The sequence below is a fragment of the Punica granatum genome, chromosome 6 (assembly GCF_007655135.1).
Source record: "Punica granatum isolate Tunisia-2019 chromosome 6, ASM765513v2, whole genome shotgun sequence".
Lineage (NCBI taxonomy): Eukaryota > Viridiplantae > Streptophyta > Magnoliopsida > Myrtales > Lythraceae > Punica > Punica granatum.
Genome location: NC_045132.1, coordinates 3,387,927 through 3,406,679, shown reverse-complemented (window position 1 = coordinate 3,406,679; position 18,753 = coordinate 3,387,927). Strand labels below are relative to the sequence as shown.

The 18,753-nt window shown below is 39.0% G+C and overlaps 2 protein-coding genes across 2 annotated transcripts; one reads left to right on the top strand and one right to left on the bottom strand.

Moving 5' to 3' along the window:
• Nucleotides 1-10,231: 10,231 nt before the first annotated feature.
• On the top strand, nucleotides 10,232-12,335 carry LOC116211916. Its single transcript, XM_031546457.1, has 2 exons — nucleotides 10,232-10,405; nucleotides 10,966-12,335. Exon 2 carries the CDS (start codon nucleotides 11,062-11,064, stop codon nucleotides 12,115-12,117), a length of 1,056 nt encoding a protein of 351 aa, XP_031402317.1. The 5' UTR covers nucleotides 10,232-10,405; nucleotides 10,966-11,061; the 3' UTR covers nucleotides 12,118-12,335.
• A 1,955-nt stretch (nucleotides 12,336-14,290) lies between these two features.
• On the bottom strand, nucleotides 14,291-17,961 carry LOC116211255 (SRSF protein kinase 1). Its single transcript, XM_031545548.1, has 4 exons — nucleotides 17,568-17,961; nucleotides 15,806-16,588; nucleotides 15,125-15,172; nucleotides 14,291-14,914 (listed from the first exon to the last, which is right to left on the bottom strand). The coding sequence occupies exons 1-4, from the start codon at nucleotides 17,748-17,750 to the stop codon at nucleotides 14,591-14,593; spliced, it is 1,338 nt and encodes a 445-aa protein (XP_031401408.1). The 5' UTR covers nucleotides 17,751-17,961; the 3' UTR covers nucleotides 14,291-14,590.
• Between the last annotated feature and the right edge of the window lie 792 nt (nucleotides 17,962-18,753).

Below are 18,753 nucleotides of genomic sequence, written 5' to 3'. Positions count from 1 at the left end.
ATCCGTCTTGTGTTTGACTTTGAGAACACACTTGTTCCCAATAGCCTTACAGCTAGGTGGAAGATCTACCAAGTCCCAGACATGGTTCTCTTTCATAGACTCCATCTCTTCTTCCATGGCTTTAATCCATTCATTAGCCCGCCAAACTATTTAGAGCCTCTTGCACTGTTCTAGGCTCATTATTGTCAATTGACACTACCATAAATGATTCTCCTTCAATTTGAAATCAACGTTGCGATATTTGCCCATGGTTACTTCTTCGTGGTTGAAGTTCCACATGATCTAACTCCATGGGAGTCAACTTATCACTTGGCACGTTGCTCCCACTAGCCTCGAGAGGTATAAGAATTTCTTCCTTTTCCTCAATGGGCTGAATCGACATGCCACATTCAAAATCTTCTAGTTCGTAAAATTGAGAATCCTTTGAAATCTCTCCTCGATGAGGAAATTCTTCCTCAAAGAAGGTAGCTCTCTTGACTCAATTTCTGTCACACTTATTAGCTTATTCAACAATGAACGCATAGCTCTTTGAGTGCTCAGAATATCTTATAAAGATACATTTCTTTCCCCTTGGGCCTAACTTTCCATACTTACGGGAAGTTGTGTGCACATATGCTGTCGAACCCCATGGCCGGATATTGTTGAAATCAGGCTTTCTGCTAGTCCATAACTCATTGGGTGTAGAAGGTACGGATTTAGAGGGGACACGGTTTAGGGTGTGCGCAACCGTTAGCAAAGTATCACCCCAATAAGTGATAGGCAGATTCTCTTGCGCCATCATCGATTTTACCATGTCTAGGAGAGTCATGTTTCTTCTCTCAGCAACACCATTTTGTTGCGGAGTTCTAGCAATTGTCAATTGCCTCCCTATTCCCTTTTCATCACATAGTTCCTTGAATTGATTCGACAGATATCCGCACCCTCTATCGGTCCGAAGAGCCTTAATGCTCTTACCGAGTTGATTTTCTACCAATCTCAAGAATTGTTTAAAGCAATCTAGTGCTTCAGATTTGTGGCGAATAAGATAAATAAACCATAGCGCGTAAAACTATCGATAAAATGAAATATGAAGCACCATGTCTGGCCCTCATATTTATTGGTCCGCAAATATCTAAATGAACAAAGTTCAAAGGTGTTGTGGCTCTCTTTCCTTTTCCAAAGGGCTTTCTAATTGCTTTTCCTGCTAGAGAGTGTTCGCAAACGAGCATTTTCTTTTTAGCTATCAAGCCTAGTAGGCCATATCTGGCTAATTGATTCATCCTTTCTTGCCCTATATGCCTCAATCTAGCATGTCACTTAATGAAATCAATGTTTTCATTATCATAGGAGGAAGTAAGGTAAGAAAAATGGTACTCACTTTTATAAGAAGAAATGGTGTCTAACACCATAAAACCATTTGACAAATACCTCTGCCAAAATATGCAGTTCCCAAATACAAAGTTATGCGACCATTTACAAACTCAAATTTAAAACCAAGAACCAAAAGGACTAATACAGACACAAGGCTTTGTTGAACTTCAAGAGCATATAAAACATCCTGAAGATACAACGTGTTGCCGCATCGCCGATCCAACTTGCAAGTTCCAATACCAAGGACTTTCGCACTTGAGTTGTTCCCCATATAGATTCGTCTACTTCCTGATGGAATCCGACGAAACTCTATGAAAACAATTCTATCCCTCGCTATGTAGTTGGGGGAAGGAGGAAGGAAGGTGGACATTAAGTTCAGTTTGTTAAAAAATGGTGCAAGGACTAAATTGATTTATCAAATGGACTAATTTGATGTAGCACGAGTACCAAATTAATGTAACAATTTGCACCATTTAACACCATCATCATTCTACTTAACGACATGACCAAATTGATATGGCAGGGGACCAAATTAATGTCGCATTGGGACCTGATCGATGCAACCACACCACACAAGGACCAAATTGATGCAACTGTAGCACTAACTGATGTAACTGCGAAAAGTCAGGGACTAAATTGATGTAACAGTGCAAAATCGAGAACCAAATTGATGTAACTAAAAAGTCAGGGACGAAATTGATGTAATAGTGCAAAAGTCGGGGACCAAACTGATGTAACCAAAAAGTCAAGGACGAAATTGATGCAACTTGTGAAAGTCGGGGACGAAATTGTCTATTTACTCTTTCGGAAAATACTTCTCCTCCAACATTTGTTTAGAAAAATCATAAGAAATTCTATTTTAGTTGGAATCAATTCTTGATTGAGCTTTCTTTAAAACCTACAAAAAAAAAGGTTTTCTTTCCAATTTTCAGATTTTAAGCTTTTCATAACACATGACTATAGATTTGTAGAACCGATTATTGTTTTCTCGGTTGTTGAGCTCACGAATGTTTTAAATTTTCTTGTAAAAATTTAAATATAGATTTGTGTGGTCGGATATTATTATCTCGGTATTTTGAGCATTTCTAGTAAATGATTATTTTTTCAATAATATTGTTGGCACGAGGCGATCCAACTGACTCGAAGAAATGAGAAAACCGAAAAATAACCCACGAATAATTTGGAAGAATTAAGAGTATCTACTAGATCGAACAAAAGAGATTACAACAAGGTCTCACTTATATCTCCCAAGCCTAAATCCGACTCACTCTCACCAAGACCAAGTCTTAAGCTAAGCTCTCTTTCACTATCTACGCTTTCGTTTCCAAATCTTTGGATCTTTCAAGTCTTCGGGACTTGACGCGAGACACCTCTAATACATATAGATATAGATATAGATTTATGAGACCGGTTATTATTTTCTCAACTTTTTAATTCTTAAATTAAAAGTTAGAATTATTTTATGAAAAGATTCGGATGAAACAAAGCATGTAAACTCAGTGAATTAAATATATATATATATATATATGTGTATATGTATCTATTGAAACAAAGCATGAGCCGCCATATCATAAAAAATAAGAAACGAAACTTCTTTACCTTGTTATCACTTATGTATTAAGAAAATTTTTTGCCATTAATTATGCAGTAATATATATATATATATATATATCCCGAATGACCTCTGAATCCACCTCGAGAGTAACATTTTTGAATCCTAGAGACTAAAAATGCTCACGTACAAAAAAGCACACCCCATAGTTCAACAACAACCGAAATAGTAATGCCCCTATTATGCACAAAACCACTAATCCGATTGTCACTTTTTTTCCAGTTATAAGAGAGGTTTATGAATTTAGTATAATAAAATAATAATCTTAACCTATTTTTATAATATATTAAAGTTGGCTCTTCGGGCTCGTGCGATGAGAGGCCTCAATTCGGTCTTTCAAAGATTGCCACCTCAGATTTTTTACCATTTCTTTGGCATATGGTTGAGTGTCTCTTCACTCGCCAAAGAAAGAAACATTTTTCTTGCTGGTACTAATAAAGAATGAAAGAATCACCCGTCAAAAAAAGAAAGATTTTTCTTGCTTTTAATACTGTAGCAATAAAGACTAAGAATTCAATAAATAAAAATTTTCCATCTTCACGATATTCTCTTCTTTTTCTGTCAAAAAATAGAAAGATTTTTCTTACATTTAATTTATTTAGTTATTATAGTTATTTAAGTTAAATTTCAGAAGGCTCAAGTGATGAGAGACATTCGTTCGATAAATGAGAGCTTACCACATCGGCTTTTCCTCCCATTTCTTGGCTCCTCATCGCATGTCCCTTCAAATACATTTATATGGAAAATATATCTTTTGTAATAAAAACCAGTTTATTTTCTCTCATTTTCCCTATGGAAATAAATTGCTCTACTCTATTACTTTCTTAAGCTAATTATTATTTCCCTAATAAATTAGTCTATAATGTGTAATCGACCGAAATAATTAGTCTACAATATTCCTTCTTATTTGTGTCATTTCCATTTTTTTAAGAGGACGAGAGGACAAGAGGATTAAAATTGTGGGGATTGGAGCTGGATTATTATGGCCAACGTCGATCCCATTGGTGAGCAAACCCTCTCCTATGTACTATATTCCTGATCCCGATCTGCTAGACAGTGTGTGTTAGGTATATTTGCGATCCCCATCGGCTGGAGAAAGTCGTGGAGGTCAGAGGAGTGACGGTGGTCACGGCCAGAGACAACATGCACGAGGCTTTTGAAGACAAGCGGGGTGGTATAACTAAGGAGACCGGTAGTGGTAATTGCTTGGCGATCTAAGGTGGCTACAGTGACGGAAATGATGAGGCGGGGGAGCTCATAGGCTCGAGGTCACCGGTAGTAGAAATGGACTTGATGGAGGTGGTTCAACTCGCGACCTCTTCACCGGTGATAAAGCCTCAGGCTTTCCCCAGATTCTTCAACCCTTAAATCTTTTAGTGGAATTTCCAGAGGTATTATTAACTCTATGTTCGATCAAAACAATTTGCCATATTTTAATCCCTCTGTTCGCCTCGCCGGTGATAGTCGTCGGTGATGAGGTACCCGAATTCGTACCATTTTGAGTTGAGAAGTATCTATAATTTTTAATAAAAATAAAAATTGTGTTTAAATGTTAATTTAATTATTTGTTATTATTTTTCATTTATTTCAGGTCGCAGAGCTCCGAGAGCGCGAGATTTCGAGTGGCATGAGACGATGAAGAGGTGATCACGGAAAGGCTGGTGATGACACCGTCGCCGGCGATGACTTGCCTAAATTTATGCCATTTTCAGCTGAAGTATCTATAATAACTTTTAGTAGAAATAAAAATTGTATTTAAATGTTAATTTAATTATTTGTTATTATTTTCCATTTAATTCAGGTAGTAGAGTTCCAAGAGCGCGAGATTTTGATGGGCATGAGACGATGGAGGCGACATGGAAGGCGATCAAGGAGAGGCGGGCCGATGATACCGTCGCCAACGATGACGTACCCAAATTTTTGCCATTTTGAGCTGAGAAGTATCTCTAACTTTTAGTAAAAATAAAAATTTTATTTAAATGTTAATTTAGTTATTTGTTATTATATTCCATTTAATTCACGTAGAGAGTTCCGAGAGCGCGAGATTTTGAGCGGGATGTTGGAACAGTGGAAGGAGACGATGGGCCGTGGACATGCTTGGTGGGCCAAAGGCCTAATAATTTTTAGTTATATAATAGTATTATATAATTAATTAGTGTACAAACTATTATGTATATACTTTTTAGTATTTAAATATTATATATACTTTTTATAAGTTCTACACTAACTTTATAAATATTCTCAATACTTTACATTTTGTCCATCATTATTAATAAAACATAAACTAACAATAATATAAGTCATCATTCCACTGTACCTTTTAAATAATTTTCATAAAAATTACAAAATTTGTAGATGTTAATGATCGTGTAACGTGTGCTCTTTTGTAAGAGATCTCCTCGCCAAAAGTTCGGACTATGATATTGCAATGTCCCTGGTAATAGTGTTATGTTATTATGTTTCCAATTAAGTAACTAGACATACAAAAAAATAGAAAAATAAAATATACTATAGATATTTTATTTAAAATAAAAGAATGTAAATATCCACCTATGGTACATGCTACAATACTTTTTTTTTTCAAGCCATAAAAATATACAATACTATTTTTAAAAAATATTCTCAATGTTGTTACATATTACGTGCTCAAACGCTCTCCATTATTAGTATTCAATTCGCAAATGTAATTTATCAAATATCAAATACAAGTACTACAAGCCATCATTTCATTGTATGTCTAAAATATATTTCCAAAATATTAATCAAAATATATGAAACAAAAGTTAGTAGATAACAAATGGACACAAATAACCCAATAAATACCGAAGCTGATATCTCCTGATTACTACGCGAGAACACACATCATTATACTACATCTTCTTTGGAATTACTTTCCATCAAGTTTTGAAGAATAAGAAAAATGTTACCATGTTTCTTGTAGTTCTTTAGATTTTAGTTTAAGTGAACCTCATTTCCAATTTCTATTTCTATTTCATTTTTCTTTTACACCAAGTTTATTTTATTCCTTTCTTTCATATCAAATATAGGTAAAATAGGTTCGCTGACATAAGAAAGCATTCAATAATCCTAACTAATTAGATGTCTTTGATTTCATATTAAATGGATGGTGGAAATCTTCATTAATAATTATTCGTTCGTTGTTGTCGTAACGAAGCAAGCGAGATCGTTAGATGGACCAAACCCTAGGAATAATAAAATACGTATTATACCTTAATAAATAAAATAAACATGTGTTTGATGTGCATAAATATTCAACCATCAATGATCCATGACGTTTGAATTATTTCAACCCTTATTCCGACTCATTTCGCGTCATTGTCATAGAAACTGATTAATTTGAACGTTAGTTAATCTCTTCTACGTGTAGTTGAGGTTGCAATAGAAATTCCCTAAATTTCAAAAAAAATTGGCAATTTAATATGGTTAGATCTATGTATAATATCGGTTGATTTCTTTTTTATATAACTGTTGAGGACCTTACATTAGGGAATAAAACGATTGCGTACAAGTCGACTTATCTAAACTAATTCATATTCAAGCATGGTTGCTTATTATGGAGTAAAACTCTTCCCTACTAGAAACTGCACCTTTTCCGACGGAAGGATCCGTCGGAAAACTAATTTCCAACGGAAAAGGCACGTCGGGAAAAGGGGTCTCTGACGGCCTTTTTGATGGGAAAGACAATCAAAAAAAATTTCCAACGGTCATTGCCGTCGCAAAACCCGTTGGAAAAAGGGCCTCGACCAGGGCCGTTGATGGCCTTTTCCGATGAGTTTTCCAGTAGTATACACGTCGACAACGCTGAGAAATTTTTTTTCTTTTGGTCGCGTCCTAGGGCCAGCTTCTGTCTTTTTATTTCCATTTATTTGTGTTGCCCCCAAGTTTCAAGCCCAAGACCTCTCGCTCGATCTGTCCCAGTCCTTGTCCGTCTCCTTATCAATCGAGCTACCGCCATCTCAGCCCATCATCTATTCACATTTAATTGTATATATGGTCCATTTACTGATCTGATTTATTAAATAAATCACCATCTTTTAGATATTTAATTTTTTTTAGCCTGACACAATTATATAATAAAATTAATACCGTATTCATACCAATAATTTTATAACCATATGTATAACAATAAAAATAGAACAATAATTGAATATGTTGTGGGGTTTAAAAAAGAATATCTCGACAGAGTTTTTCCATAAAATATTATGATTCCATCATCACATTTGAACTTGTTCACACATTATCTAACATTGATTCAGAAATATCCAAAATCACAACGCGTACATAGATTTGACAGGTTCAACATGCATAAGTTTAACACAATAGGCAATAAAGTTAAGAAAAACATAAATCCAATGTCACAAATATCTTAAAACAAACATAAACATCACAAACTAATCATCGGACGAGGATGGGTCATCAGACTCCTCAGGACTTTCCACCTCATCCTCATCGTCGTCCTCGTCGGACTCCTCGACAACATATCTCCCCTTCTGGGACCCATATTTACCTTTTTTCTTCTATTGATCTTTTATGCTGCTTTTCTTGGATTTTTTGCTCTGTTTGTCGATCTTCTTGAATACCTTGATGATGATACCCTTCATTATCCCAATCTCACAGTGTATATGGGCCAAGGGGTCTAGTCTGGCATGTGCTATCCTAGAAGGCTCGCTTCATGACAATTTGGGCAAGGAGCCCAACTGAGCCCATAGGTTCGGCCCTTCTTATTACTCCCCACGACCTTCCGCCAAGTCTCTACTTGGGTAGGATCAGCCGGCGATAAGATATTCGTCTGCTGAGAAGCAACCTCCTCGACCTTTTCCTACACAAAGAATCAATACCAAACCATTATGCATGACAATACATGCAAATATCCGAAAGCGGTATAAATTAATCATTTTTCATATATTAACTTACATGTGTCTCTTTTGCAAAAGGACTAATCCATTCCTTTGTTGCTCTTATGTAATTTTCAAACATGTGAGGCACTGTAGGTTCTTAACCCCATGGCCTTCTTCTGCAAAGGATGGATGGACGCCTTAGCACGATTATTTCTATCATAACAAAAAAAAAAACTAGATTGAGTATTGTACGAGATGCACCTCTTGATAAGCGTGCGTACTATATGATACATTCCCTCAGTAGTGTATTGAAGCTCTAACATTGGATAGTTGATTGGCCTTGTTTTGTTGACCTTCTCTAGTGAATGTGTCTTTTGCCCATTCTCTCTCCAACTCGGCCAAATGAGCTTCTCCAATGAAGTCAACTCGTAGTACATCCCTCGTAGTCGAGACATACACTTGATCAATTAAGTTCTTGTAACGTCAGTTAGGTCCCTCGCTTTCACATTTTGCATCAATCCAGTCCATAAAGATAAGATTGTACATCGTACATCAAATGGGTCACAATAACATCAGGTGAGCCCCTCCAGTTTGAATTAGCGTCGTTGGCTTAACGGTGTCTAACTGTCGTTAAGTTTTGAGAGACCAATTTGATATATCAGTTCATAATATGATGTAACATTGTTTTGCATTCGAATATGTGTTAAATCAGTATATTCTTCATTTTCCTTTTTTCCTTTTTCACCTAAAAGAAAAAAAGGAGATAAGAAGAAGACTAACAATGGGGGAGCTCTGATAGGTGCCCTTCGGCGACCTCCCTTGGGAGAGATCGTTGGTGGGGGAGCCCCACTCGAGCTCCCCTCGATTCCTCAAATGGACGGGGAGCTCGGATGGGGCTCCCTTGCTGGCGTCCTCCCCCTAACCTCGCTTGAGGAGAGGTCGCCGATGCAAGAGCCCCTTACCGGAGCTCCCCCACTATTCTTCTTCTTCTTCCTCTCTCTCCCTCTCTCTCTCTCTCTCTCTTTGTTTTTTCTTTTTTTAAATTTTGGGTGGGAAGAGAATAAAAGAAAATAAAGAAAGACTTATTTGATATAATGTTGGATCAAAGTGATGTAACAATGACCCCTCATTTAACGGCGTCAGAACCTACAATTAACGGAATGCCATGGGTACCTAAATGAATGATCAAATTGATGTAACTAGAGGACCAAATTGATGTAATTTTCTTAAGTGAGGGACCCAATTGATGTAATAAGGATCAAATTGATGCAATTTTGTTAAGTGAAAGACCTAAATGATGTAATAAGGACCAAATTGATACAAATTGACAAACTCAAAGACCAAATTGATTAAAAAAATTAGTAAAGGACTAAATTGATGTAACCGTTCAAAGTGAGAGACTAAATTGCTTATTTACTCACTTGACAGCCATGCGAGCGCCTCGGTAGATTTCCTCGTAGAGGGGTTAACTGAAAACAGACATGAATTCCTTGGTGATGTCAAAAAGTAATCATGTAAAATTTTAAAAGAATAATTAAATAAAAATAAATAAACAAATAAAAACCACTTCTTCAATCGAGGATGTATCCGAGATTCTGATGATAGTGAGGTTGGATGGTCGTCCATGGTGAGATGAATGGGGAATTTTACTCATGTAATAAGGCAGATTATCCATTCTTGTACGCCATATGCGTTGCAATTTGCATCGATGCAGCGGTCGGAGCAACCTTCTTGCGCTCTCATTTCGTTTTTGACACCAAGTTCGAGAAGGGAATTATACCAGTCCTTCAATCGGAGCCCAATTGCGGAGTTACATTAAACGGATCTAGAATGAATTATTTACTATCACGTGGTAGCTTGGTTATGTAAGAGAATCTATTAACAATTTTTTCCAATGCGTTCTATGGTATCTAAAAGTCTATCCTGACCAATCAGTTTAAATTCGATTAGTCTATTAAGGGGTAAAAACTCTCTAAATGAGGATTATTTTCGTTCATAAGACTCAAACCATGGACCTTAATTAATGAAAATAAATATTGAACCGTTTGAAAAAATTGAGGCTAATGTTAGATTTACAGTTTAATACCAATGAATACGACAGTCATTATGAACATTTACTGGTAACGGTAATTCTCGATTTCTAGAATAGTTTTGGTAAAATCTTGGGATTTGTAAATTTTGCATCTCGTGGATTTCTAGGATTGGAACTAATAGCCAATAGGATACCATTTCATCTGAGATTTGACTTTCTCCATTTTGCGAAAAAGCCCACAAACTTTTCCACTATTAAAATTCAACCTCCAGCACCCACAAAGCAGCCCCTCCCTCTATACACAGACACACATTGCACAACAAACCACAGAGGACGAGAAAAAAGGGCAAAATAAATAAATATATATATATGTAATAATTATTATTATTATACAAACAAACAAAAGACAATGAAAATGAGAAAAAATTAAGATCTTCTTCTTCATCTCCCACCTTGATTTCTCTCATGGAACCTCAAAAACCCTAATTTCAGACTCGCCGTTTGCATCATCCATCCCATCCCCTGTTGTTTGTCTGTTTAATCCAGAATAAGGTATTTGGGGTTCCCTACTCCTCATCCTCAACTGAGCTTTGTTCCTCATCTTCTGGGTCTAATGTGAATTTGTTTTGTTTCCTTTTGTTTCGTTTAATTTGCTTTGAAATGATGAATTGGGTTCATTTGGATTCGGATAATTCGATTGAATCCGGCTTCTGGGAAAGTGGGTTACCGTTGGATTTGATTGAATTGGGTTTTTTTAATAATGAAACTGGTCTTGCAGGAGCTGGTGATGATGTTGATTTTTGTGCTCTGTTTCTTGTTTGATTCTCCTCCACATTCTCGTTCGTGGAATCTGATTTGGTTTTAGTTATGCCCTAGAAATGATGCAAACCTGTGATGATTGACAATTGGGTTTCAATTGTTTCATCTTATTCTTTCTGCAAGGACAGCAGCATGAATTTTCAGTTGAGAATCCGCTCTTCCGATTCTCAATCCCAATCCCGATTAAGACGAATCTTTGATGAGATTTTTATTTATTTATTTATTTTAATGATTGGTTGACGAGAATGAGAGATTCAATTGTTAATCGGTTTGTGATTGGTTTATCTTGTCAGCTGTTAACTTAGATGGAGCAGAGCCTCAATTTGTTTCGAGAAATCGGCGTATCCTGGGATTGCAAGAATTAGGGCAAAGCCGGAAAGCTAAGAAAAATGGAGGCTAATGTATGCGATGTCAATCAACTGGATGCTGATGTCCTCCTGCCGCCGCGGAAGCGTCTCCTTGCAGGGTTGAAGAAGCAGAGCTGTGACGCGGATTGCTCCCTGAATGGGTCTTTTACTGCCTCCCCATCGTCTCCTAGCATGTTTGATGCCCGCCTGAATAATCTGCTGAGTTCCCACACAAATAACCCCGATCTCTCACCTGAGGAAATCGCGGAGGCTTCGAGAACAGCTGCTGAGGCGGCCACAAGAGCTGCAAGGGCCGCGAGAGCCACTGCTGAGGAGAAGGCTGCTATTGCTGCGAGGGCTGTGGCCGCTGCCAAGAGTGCCCTAGATTTGGTTGCCTCATTTTCAGAGGATGCGGCAAGTAAGGACAGTTACCTGAGAAAGAACAAGCTTAAGAAACATGTACATGTAAACTCTCTGTACAAAAAGTATAGGCCGGTGGAAAATTGTAAGACGGATGAAGAGCTGGCGAGAAAGCTCCACCGAGTCATCAATAGCTCCCCGAGGATCTCAAAGATTTCATCTAGTTCCGGTTCCAGGGGCCATAAGCACAAGAAGCTGAGGATCTCGTTTCCCCAAGATAAGATTAGAGTTTCCGATGAGGACACAGAGTCAGAAAGAGAGAGAGATTCTCCCAAGTGTAACGGGCAGTCCGTCTCTGGTGATGCAGGGCCTGATGATTCGCCCAGCGAGAGGGGAATCAAATATATTAAGCCTTTTGGGCAGTCGGAAATGGAGAATGGGGAGTCGAGCCACTCAAAGGAGAAATTATTACCAGGCGATGCATCGCCAAACGGTAAGAGGAGGGGGAGAGTGAAGCTAAAGAAGTTGCCCTTAAGCAATTGTGCCTTCAGGGACGAGACAACGGGCACTAAAAGCTATCCAGTGAGTGAACCCAGGACAGGAAATGGCTTGTTTTCTAATGGAAGCTCTAGCGATAGTTTGCCCCTGCAATTAGAGACAGCAGCGGCACCAATTTGGAAGTGCCAGGACTTTCATGCACCTACCTGCGTGAAGCAAAATAAAGTTGCACAGTCGTAAAGGTACTCCCAAAATTTTGTGGCTAATGACTTGTTTACGACGTTGAAGGGCTGAGGTAGGATTTGCGTTTGCTCTCTCTTTGTAGTTCCTATAGAAATGGCCTTATTTGAATATTTTTTCGTTGTTGTTGTCATCGTTGTCCTTTTTGTTTCCTCTGCCTTTGTTGTAATGAATTGGACACAGGAAATGTATATTTGAATGTTCTTATTGCTTGGATCCCCGCCTCGGTATCTGTATGGTTTTTAGCAAGTCCCGACTGATTCAGCATCGAGTAGCTGCTGCTCTGGACAGATACTGATGACTGATGTTATTCAGAGAGTTTGATAAGATGGAGGTCTATCGTTCTCTTTCACTTTCCTCCTTTTTCATGTATCAACGATCAAGGCAACCGATGACCGGGAATTCCTCCCGTCATCTAGCTACAGATGATTGAAGACATTTCTTCGAATCCGAGTCCGAGGGAAATCCTCGACTCTGATTCGTCAGTAACTGCAAAATTGTTCTCTCATTCAGAGCATCTTGCAGCACATCTCCTGAATGGGAAATTTCAGCTGGAGATCTCTTCAGCTCGAAAAAGATTGTTTATTCCTTTAAAATTTACCATCATGAAGTTTGGGATGTACCGTGACTTCGCGTTGCTTCTGTATCTACTGAAATTCGTCCGATCCCGAGAATCATTAACTTTGCCTCCTAATTTTGCTTCAGGATTGATGCTATTCCTGAACCGATTCGTGGCGTCACGTTTTGTATAATTAAAGACGTCCCAAAAATACGAATTACTGATACGGGAGAGTTACATGCGATTTTTGCATGAACTATCTGTTTTAGTAAGAGAAGGGCAGGTTTCTTGTTCTTCCTTGCGCAGGCAAAACAGATGGCAGGAAAGGGATGTTTTTCTTTAGGATGATAATGTTACATTTCTGATAACAGTCTAAACGCTAAACTTAGAGAAGTTATTGCGTGATTTTACCTTGTCACGTAACGTGAGGAAACACCAATTAAATTGCATGAAATAAAGGAATTGGTACTAATCACTCGGATAATTGTCATAATTATTTTTCGTTAAATAATTCTTATTGGTTCTTTCTCGCTATATCAATATGAGGTATGACGATTTAAAATTTTCTACTAAAGTTGTGTGATTGCTTGTAACTGTGACCATTTATCAGGACAACTCTCTCCTTAAAATACGGAAAAAATTGCGTCCACGTTCAATTTCCCGAGTTTCCCCTTCACTTCATTTCCTTCAATTTCTTTCAATCTAAACAACAGTAAATAACGTGACATTATATAATTATAACACCTTACACGTAAATTGCAATTCGGTTTCCCTTCAGAATCAGCACCAGAGCCCTCTTAGCATAACCTGGCTGATTTTAACCACCTTTTAGCAAGACTTCGATCTTCTTTCTTTTCTAATTGATTATCTCAAAAACAAGAATTCAGGTCGACAAGGAATCAATATATAGTTTTACTTTTGATGGATCCACCCAACATGAATGTTCAGATGCGGATTTACGAGAATTCACACATGTATAAGAGTTCGCGGTTGGAATAATAAACTCATCGTTGTCAATATAATAGTTCCACATTTCGTTTGCATCCTAGTGTCTTTAGCTGCACCAGAGGCTTTTCAGTTGACAGGTTTCTTTTTTTTTTTTTGACATCACGGGGGGTCTTTGTGCAATTTGTCCTAATTTGGAGGGTACAAGTGTAATTTCACAAAATGTGAGTGGAATATATTATTAACGTTATCCATATGTTATCTGACCATCAATTTCTGTGGTTGGGGCCCACAAACCAACAATGGCCCATATTCATTCAATACGTGATATGATATTCTCTTGGAACTGGATGGATGGATGGGGCCCATCAAGAACTGCAGAAGAGCAGTTTTCCAGATCCATAAGAAGCCTTGAGAGAAGTATCCTTCGGAGAATCTCAGCCGTTTTCTGTTTTCCCGTTTTCGTTTCCTATTAAGAAAGAAACCCAGAAGTTGTTTTCCACGACCCCGTCCAACCCCGAGATCGGATACCATTCGATTAGTCTCGGAGTTACTATATACCTATACTATCCAAATGGAATCACATGCGCAATCAAGTGAAGCATAGAGAAAGAACAGGAGATGAAAATCAATTGTTTGATTCGTAGATCAAGTAGTACACAAATAATGTGAACATAAATCGAAGCCAGAAACAATTCTCCGACCAGCCTATGATCATATCATCAGCATCTGTTTAGTGTCAAAGTTCGATTCCCTCGCACAATAATTACTTTACATCTTCGTGTTAAGATCACCCAAAAATAATCAAAACCCAATAAAAATAAAAGAATCTTTATTTCATATTACAAACCCAAAAATTAAATCACAAGAAAAACTTCCATTGTGGAGTGCACAAAAAAATATAAAAAAAAAAAAATGGGGCCATAACTATAAGCCCATCGTGTGCACTTCCCCCTTTCCTTCGTTCTTTCACTTGCCCACCTTAATTTGGAGGCTTCTCACCCTTGCCTCCACGGTTCGGACGTTGGAATCGTTGCTCGTCTCGTTGTGGGCTGATTGTTTCCTCATAGTGAGCCACGGGTGCTGTAGGCACTGCTGGGCTGTGGGCCGCTTCTCAGGCGCGAAGTCAAGGATTGGGGTGAGGAATTCTGCAAACTCGCGGGCGTCGGTCTCAGAGAACTTGTACTTGTCCATGAGGAGCTGATCCAGCGGCCAAAACTTAAGCCTTCGGATCCTCTTCAGGTCCCCGTACTTGTCGAAGAAATCCTTTGACCGGGCTCCCCCAGTGGCTATCTGCAAATCAAAGAACATCATGAGTAAGAACCAATCAGATCCTCCTACTTGCATAAAAATACTTATGGGACTCATAAGTGCTATGCAGATAATGCTCTTGCTATTGCAATCTTACCGATTGCTCTCCAGGGACCTGCAAGATACTATAGCCTGTACAGTGCTTTGGATCACGAAAATTATGTACCAGAACAAGCTAACATAGGAGCTCACCTTTCTCGGTATCTTTCCGAGGAGTTCCATCATGAGGGCAAGATGATCCTGAAACCAACCAAACACAGAGTAATTAAAATACATTGCTTCTTCTTAGAGCTTAAGAAAGAAACAAGGCCTTTCACCAAATCATAATTTAGTTAATAAAAAGCTACCGTTAGATGCCAGTAACATCAAAACAAAGTCGATCTACACACAGCCATTCCAGATCACCGGAAATGGTGTAGATAAGTTAATTCTCATGGTGCCTAAATTCTCGACAATTGGTCTAGTAAAACACTTCGTTACCATCCTGACTTCGGATAGGTATAATTATGTACAGATATAAGCGACTCATTAAGCATAGCTCGTAGGTTCTGAGCCCATGGAATGACATGTAATCCAGTACATAATGACATAATCACTTTTATTTGAGGAGGAACTGAAAACCTGTTCCTGGAAGAAATTTTGGTCGCTCTGAGATATCTGACTTGTCTAAGCTCTCTGAGCCAACAGAAGCTTAGTACCCATGTTGCAGCATGGAGGCATAGCAGGCAAAGAAGAGCAGGGATGTCGTGACTCAGAACATGGACAAGGTGGTGACTTTACAGATAACAACAATATCGCCAGTAACCTCAGTCAAGGACTAACACGTGCCCCTACGATTTAGGTGCATGAAATCAAGAAGAAAAATATGCTTACCTCATCCTCGCCGAAGCCCTGGCCTCCCTTTGGAGCAAACATCATGTCTCCAGTGGCAAGCTCAAAGGCGGTGCAGGCGAATGACCACATATCCACAGAGAAGGAATATCCAGATTGCAGAATGACCTCGGGAGCCCTGTATTGCCTCGTCTGAATTTCCTCGGCAACTGGCTTATCCGCCCAGCACGTGTTTCCAAAATCGACAATCTTGCACTGCACATCAATCCCTTCCATGCTCCTCTCCGGCTTCGGAGCTGCCCCTCCCATCGAAGACCTTCTCCCAGATATCTTAGCAGCGGCCCTCCGAGCCCTCCTCTTTAGCTTCTTCTCAATGAGGCTCATTGTGACCCCTGTGTAAGGGTTGCCTTCGGGCCTCTCCAGTATCGGGGAGGCCCCGGACCTTATTGGGTCCTTGGCCGGGTCAATAGTGTTAGCAAGAAGAATATTTTCAGGCTTCAGGTCAGTGTGGATTATACCGAGCTCTCTATGCAGGTAATCCAATCCCACCAAAATGCATCTGCAAATCTCCCGTACTTTGTTCAACTCAAGGCCTTTATAGCGGTTGTACTTTATTAGTCGAAGCAAGCTATCCCCAAGGAATTCGAGAACCATGCATAGATGTTGCCCATTCGGCCCAACATGCTTAAAATGGTCCATCAATTGGACAACACACCGCGAGTTCGATGGGTCCCCATCAGCAATTGCTGACAATACCTCAATCTCGTGAAGGGCTGCCTGGGCAAACAGTGCCGCACTTTTTTGGATTTTAAGAGCCACATATTTCTGGAAACAAAAATATAGATAAAAAATGAACCCATTAACATATCAAAAATTATCCGCACACACTTTCTAGTATAGAACAGAATGAAGTACAAATATTCCCTAAGCTTCTCGAGTATACATATCTCTGCATACTCAACAAACACATATAGTTCTACAATGGATTTTGGCAAATGATGTAGGAACTTACAAATATAAACTCAGACAGAAAATGGTCTTATTATTTCTTCAGGAACACCCCATTTCCGAGCAAAACTACACCCGAGGCTATTTTATCTACCTATAACCCGGTTTCGAGTTTCGACGGGATTTGCTGCTTCAAGATTTATTGCACGGAAAGGTATTTGAAATTTGAAATCTCCCCATAGAGAAGAACCCCCCGAGGACACAACTCCTTGACAAACACCGCTACATTAAGTAATTCGCCAAGGAGAAAACACTGCTACAACACAAAGGCAAGCATTGATTGGTCGAGAACCTATGATATGAGCAATTGATCATTCTCCAAATCAAGCAAGCTGAGTCCAGAATACCGCTTCCGGAGTTATTAAATGAACATACAGACCTTACCTCATAGACAGTTAAAAACAGATGCTAACTTTCGGATTGTGAAATTCCTAACAGGCCGTTGGCCACAGGTTGGAATCAGACAGACAGCCGGGGCAATCCGAAAACTTCCCTTAACAGGCTCGAGATTAATGTGAAAACGTGAAAGCAAAGATCTTTAGTGGGAAAATCACACGATCCAATAACAGAATCCATGGAACCAACCAAACCCAGCTCATAAGTACAAATCTAATACGACAAAATTCCCAACAACCCTTAACGATCTTGGCACGTGCGCGTGATCCCGCATCAGAAATGTTCATCTCCCCGTCCCAAAACCAAAGAATCTACGATCCAACACAGAGCATGCTACAAATCTTAAGATCGATCAAGAAACGGGGGAGGAGGGAAAACAAGAGAAGAACAGGGGACGTACAGAGGTTTGAGTGTCGTACGCGAGCCAAACCGTGGAGAACTGACCCCAGCCCAGCTTCTTCTGGGCGACGTACCTGCCTCCAGCGAACGGATCCCCTACCCGGACAGCGTGGTAGCCTCCTTTCCTGTAGGAGTCGACCCCCTCATCGTCTTCCTCCGAGCCCGACGACGACGAGCACGACATGTTCCCACCTGATCCGCCCCTGCCCTGCTCCTCGATTCCCCCGATCCCTCTAAAACTGGGTTGGACCCTGGATCGAATTGGCTATCTTGTGCGTGATCGTGGGCTGGAGTCGGAGGTAATGGTTGATTGATGCAGAGGAAAATGAAGCTTCTCGTCAGGTTTTCCCTTCCTCCGCCATTCTTCTTTATATGGCAGCCTTAGAGAGAGAGAGAGAGAGATGAGGAGAGTGTTTTATTTATTTATTTATTTATTATCTTGTTTAATTAGTTATTATTATTTGTATTTTTTTTTCTTTAGTATTTGTTGTGTGGCCTTCACCACTAGGCTCTCTCCACAATTCTCTCTTTTTCCAATTTCTTTGGGGTGTCTTTGAAGAGAGAAAAAAAAAATGGCTTCTCTTTCTCACCCTAAAAATTGCACATCCCAATACACAGCAAATTCGAGCTCACATGTCTCCCCGACCTATCCGTACGTATTTCATCGTTCACCTCAATTATAATCTCCGATGATATCTTCTCAATTGTCTCGATTGTTTTATTCAACCTGCATACTCGTATTAAGTGACGAAATATATGGTGTTTCTATAAGAATGAGGAGGTCGTTACCGCTCAGTTGTACTCGAGATTAATACCGGTAATTGAGTTATTTAATGCACATACAATTCCTCGGTGGGCAATGGATTTAGGTCACATTAGGTTAAGTGGAATGGTCATAATTTCAAGGAGTTGTTGGTTGGATGCAACAATACCATCCTTCCAACAGCCAAAGAAAAATACATGCATCATTAGTATATATCAATCATAACAAAAGTAGCAAAAGTAACAGTCATAGCATTGGGCGCCCTAACCTATATGATTTGGTATATTAGGCCTTTTCCCTTTTGCTAATCACAATTTTACAAAAAAAGGTTTCGTTAATTAGTTTGTTGTACGTAACATTAGAGGATGACAAAGAACGAGATATAACTTATATATATATATATATAGTATACAATAAATTTTCC

Bases quoted from the DNA above. Each gene is read 5' to 3' on its own strand.
- LOC116211916 (XM_031546457.1), top strand. From the start codon at position 11,062: ATGGAGGCTAATGTATGCGATGTCAATCAACTGGATGCTGATGTCCTC.
- LOC116211255 (XM_031545548.1), bottom strand. From the start codon at position 17,750: ATGTCGTGCTCGTCGTCGTCGGGCTCGGAGGAAGACGATGAGGGGGTC. The intron at 16,589-17,567 runs GTACGTCCCCTG...TTTTGTTTCCAG, and splicing joins CGTACGACACTCAAACCTCT to AAATATGTGGCTCTTAAAAT. The intron at 15,173-15,805 runs GTAAGCATATTT...GGTTGGTTTCAG, and splicing joins AGGGCTTCGGCGAGGATGAG to GATCATCTTGCCCTCATGAT.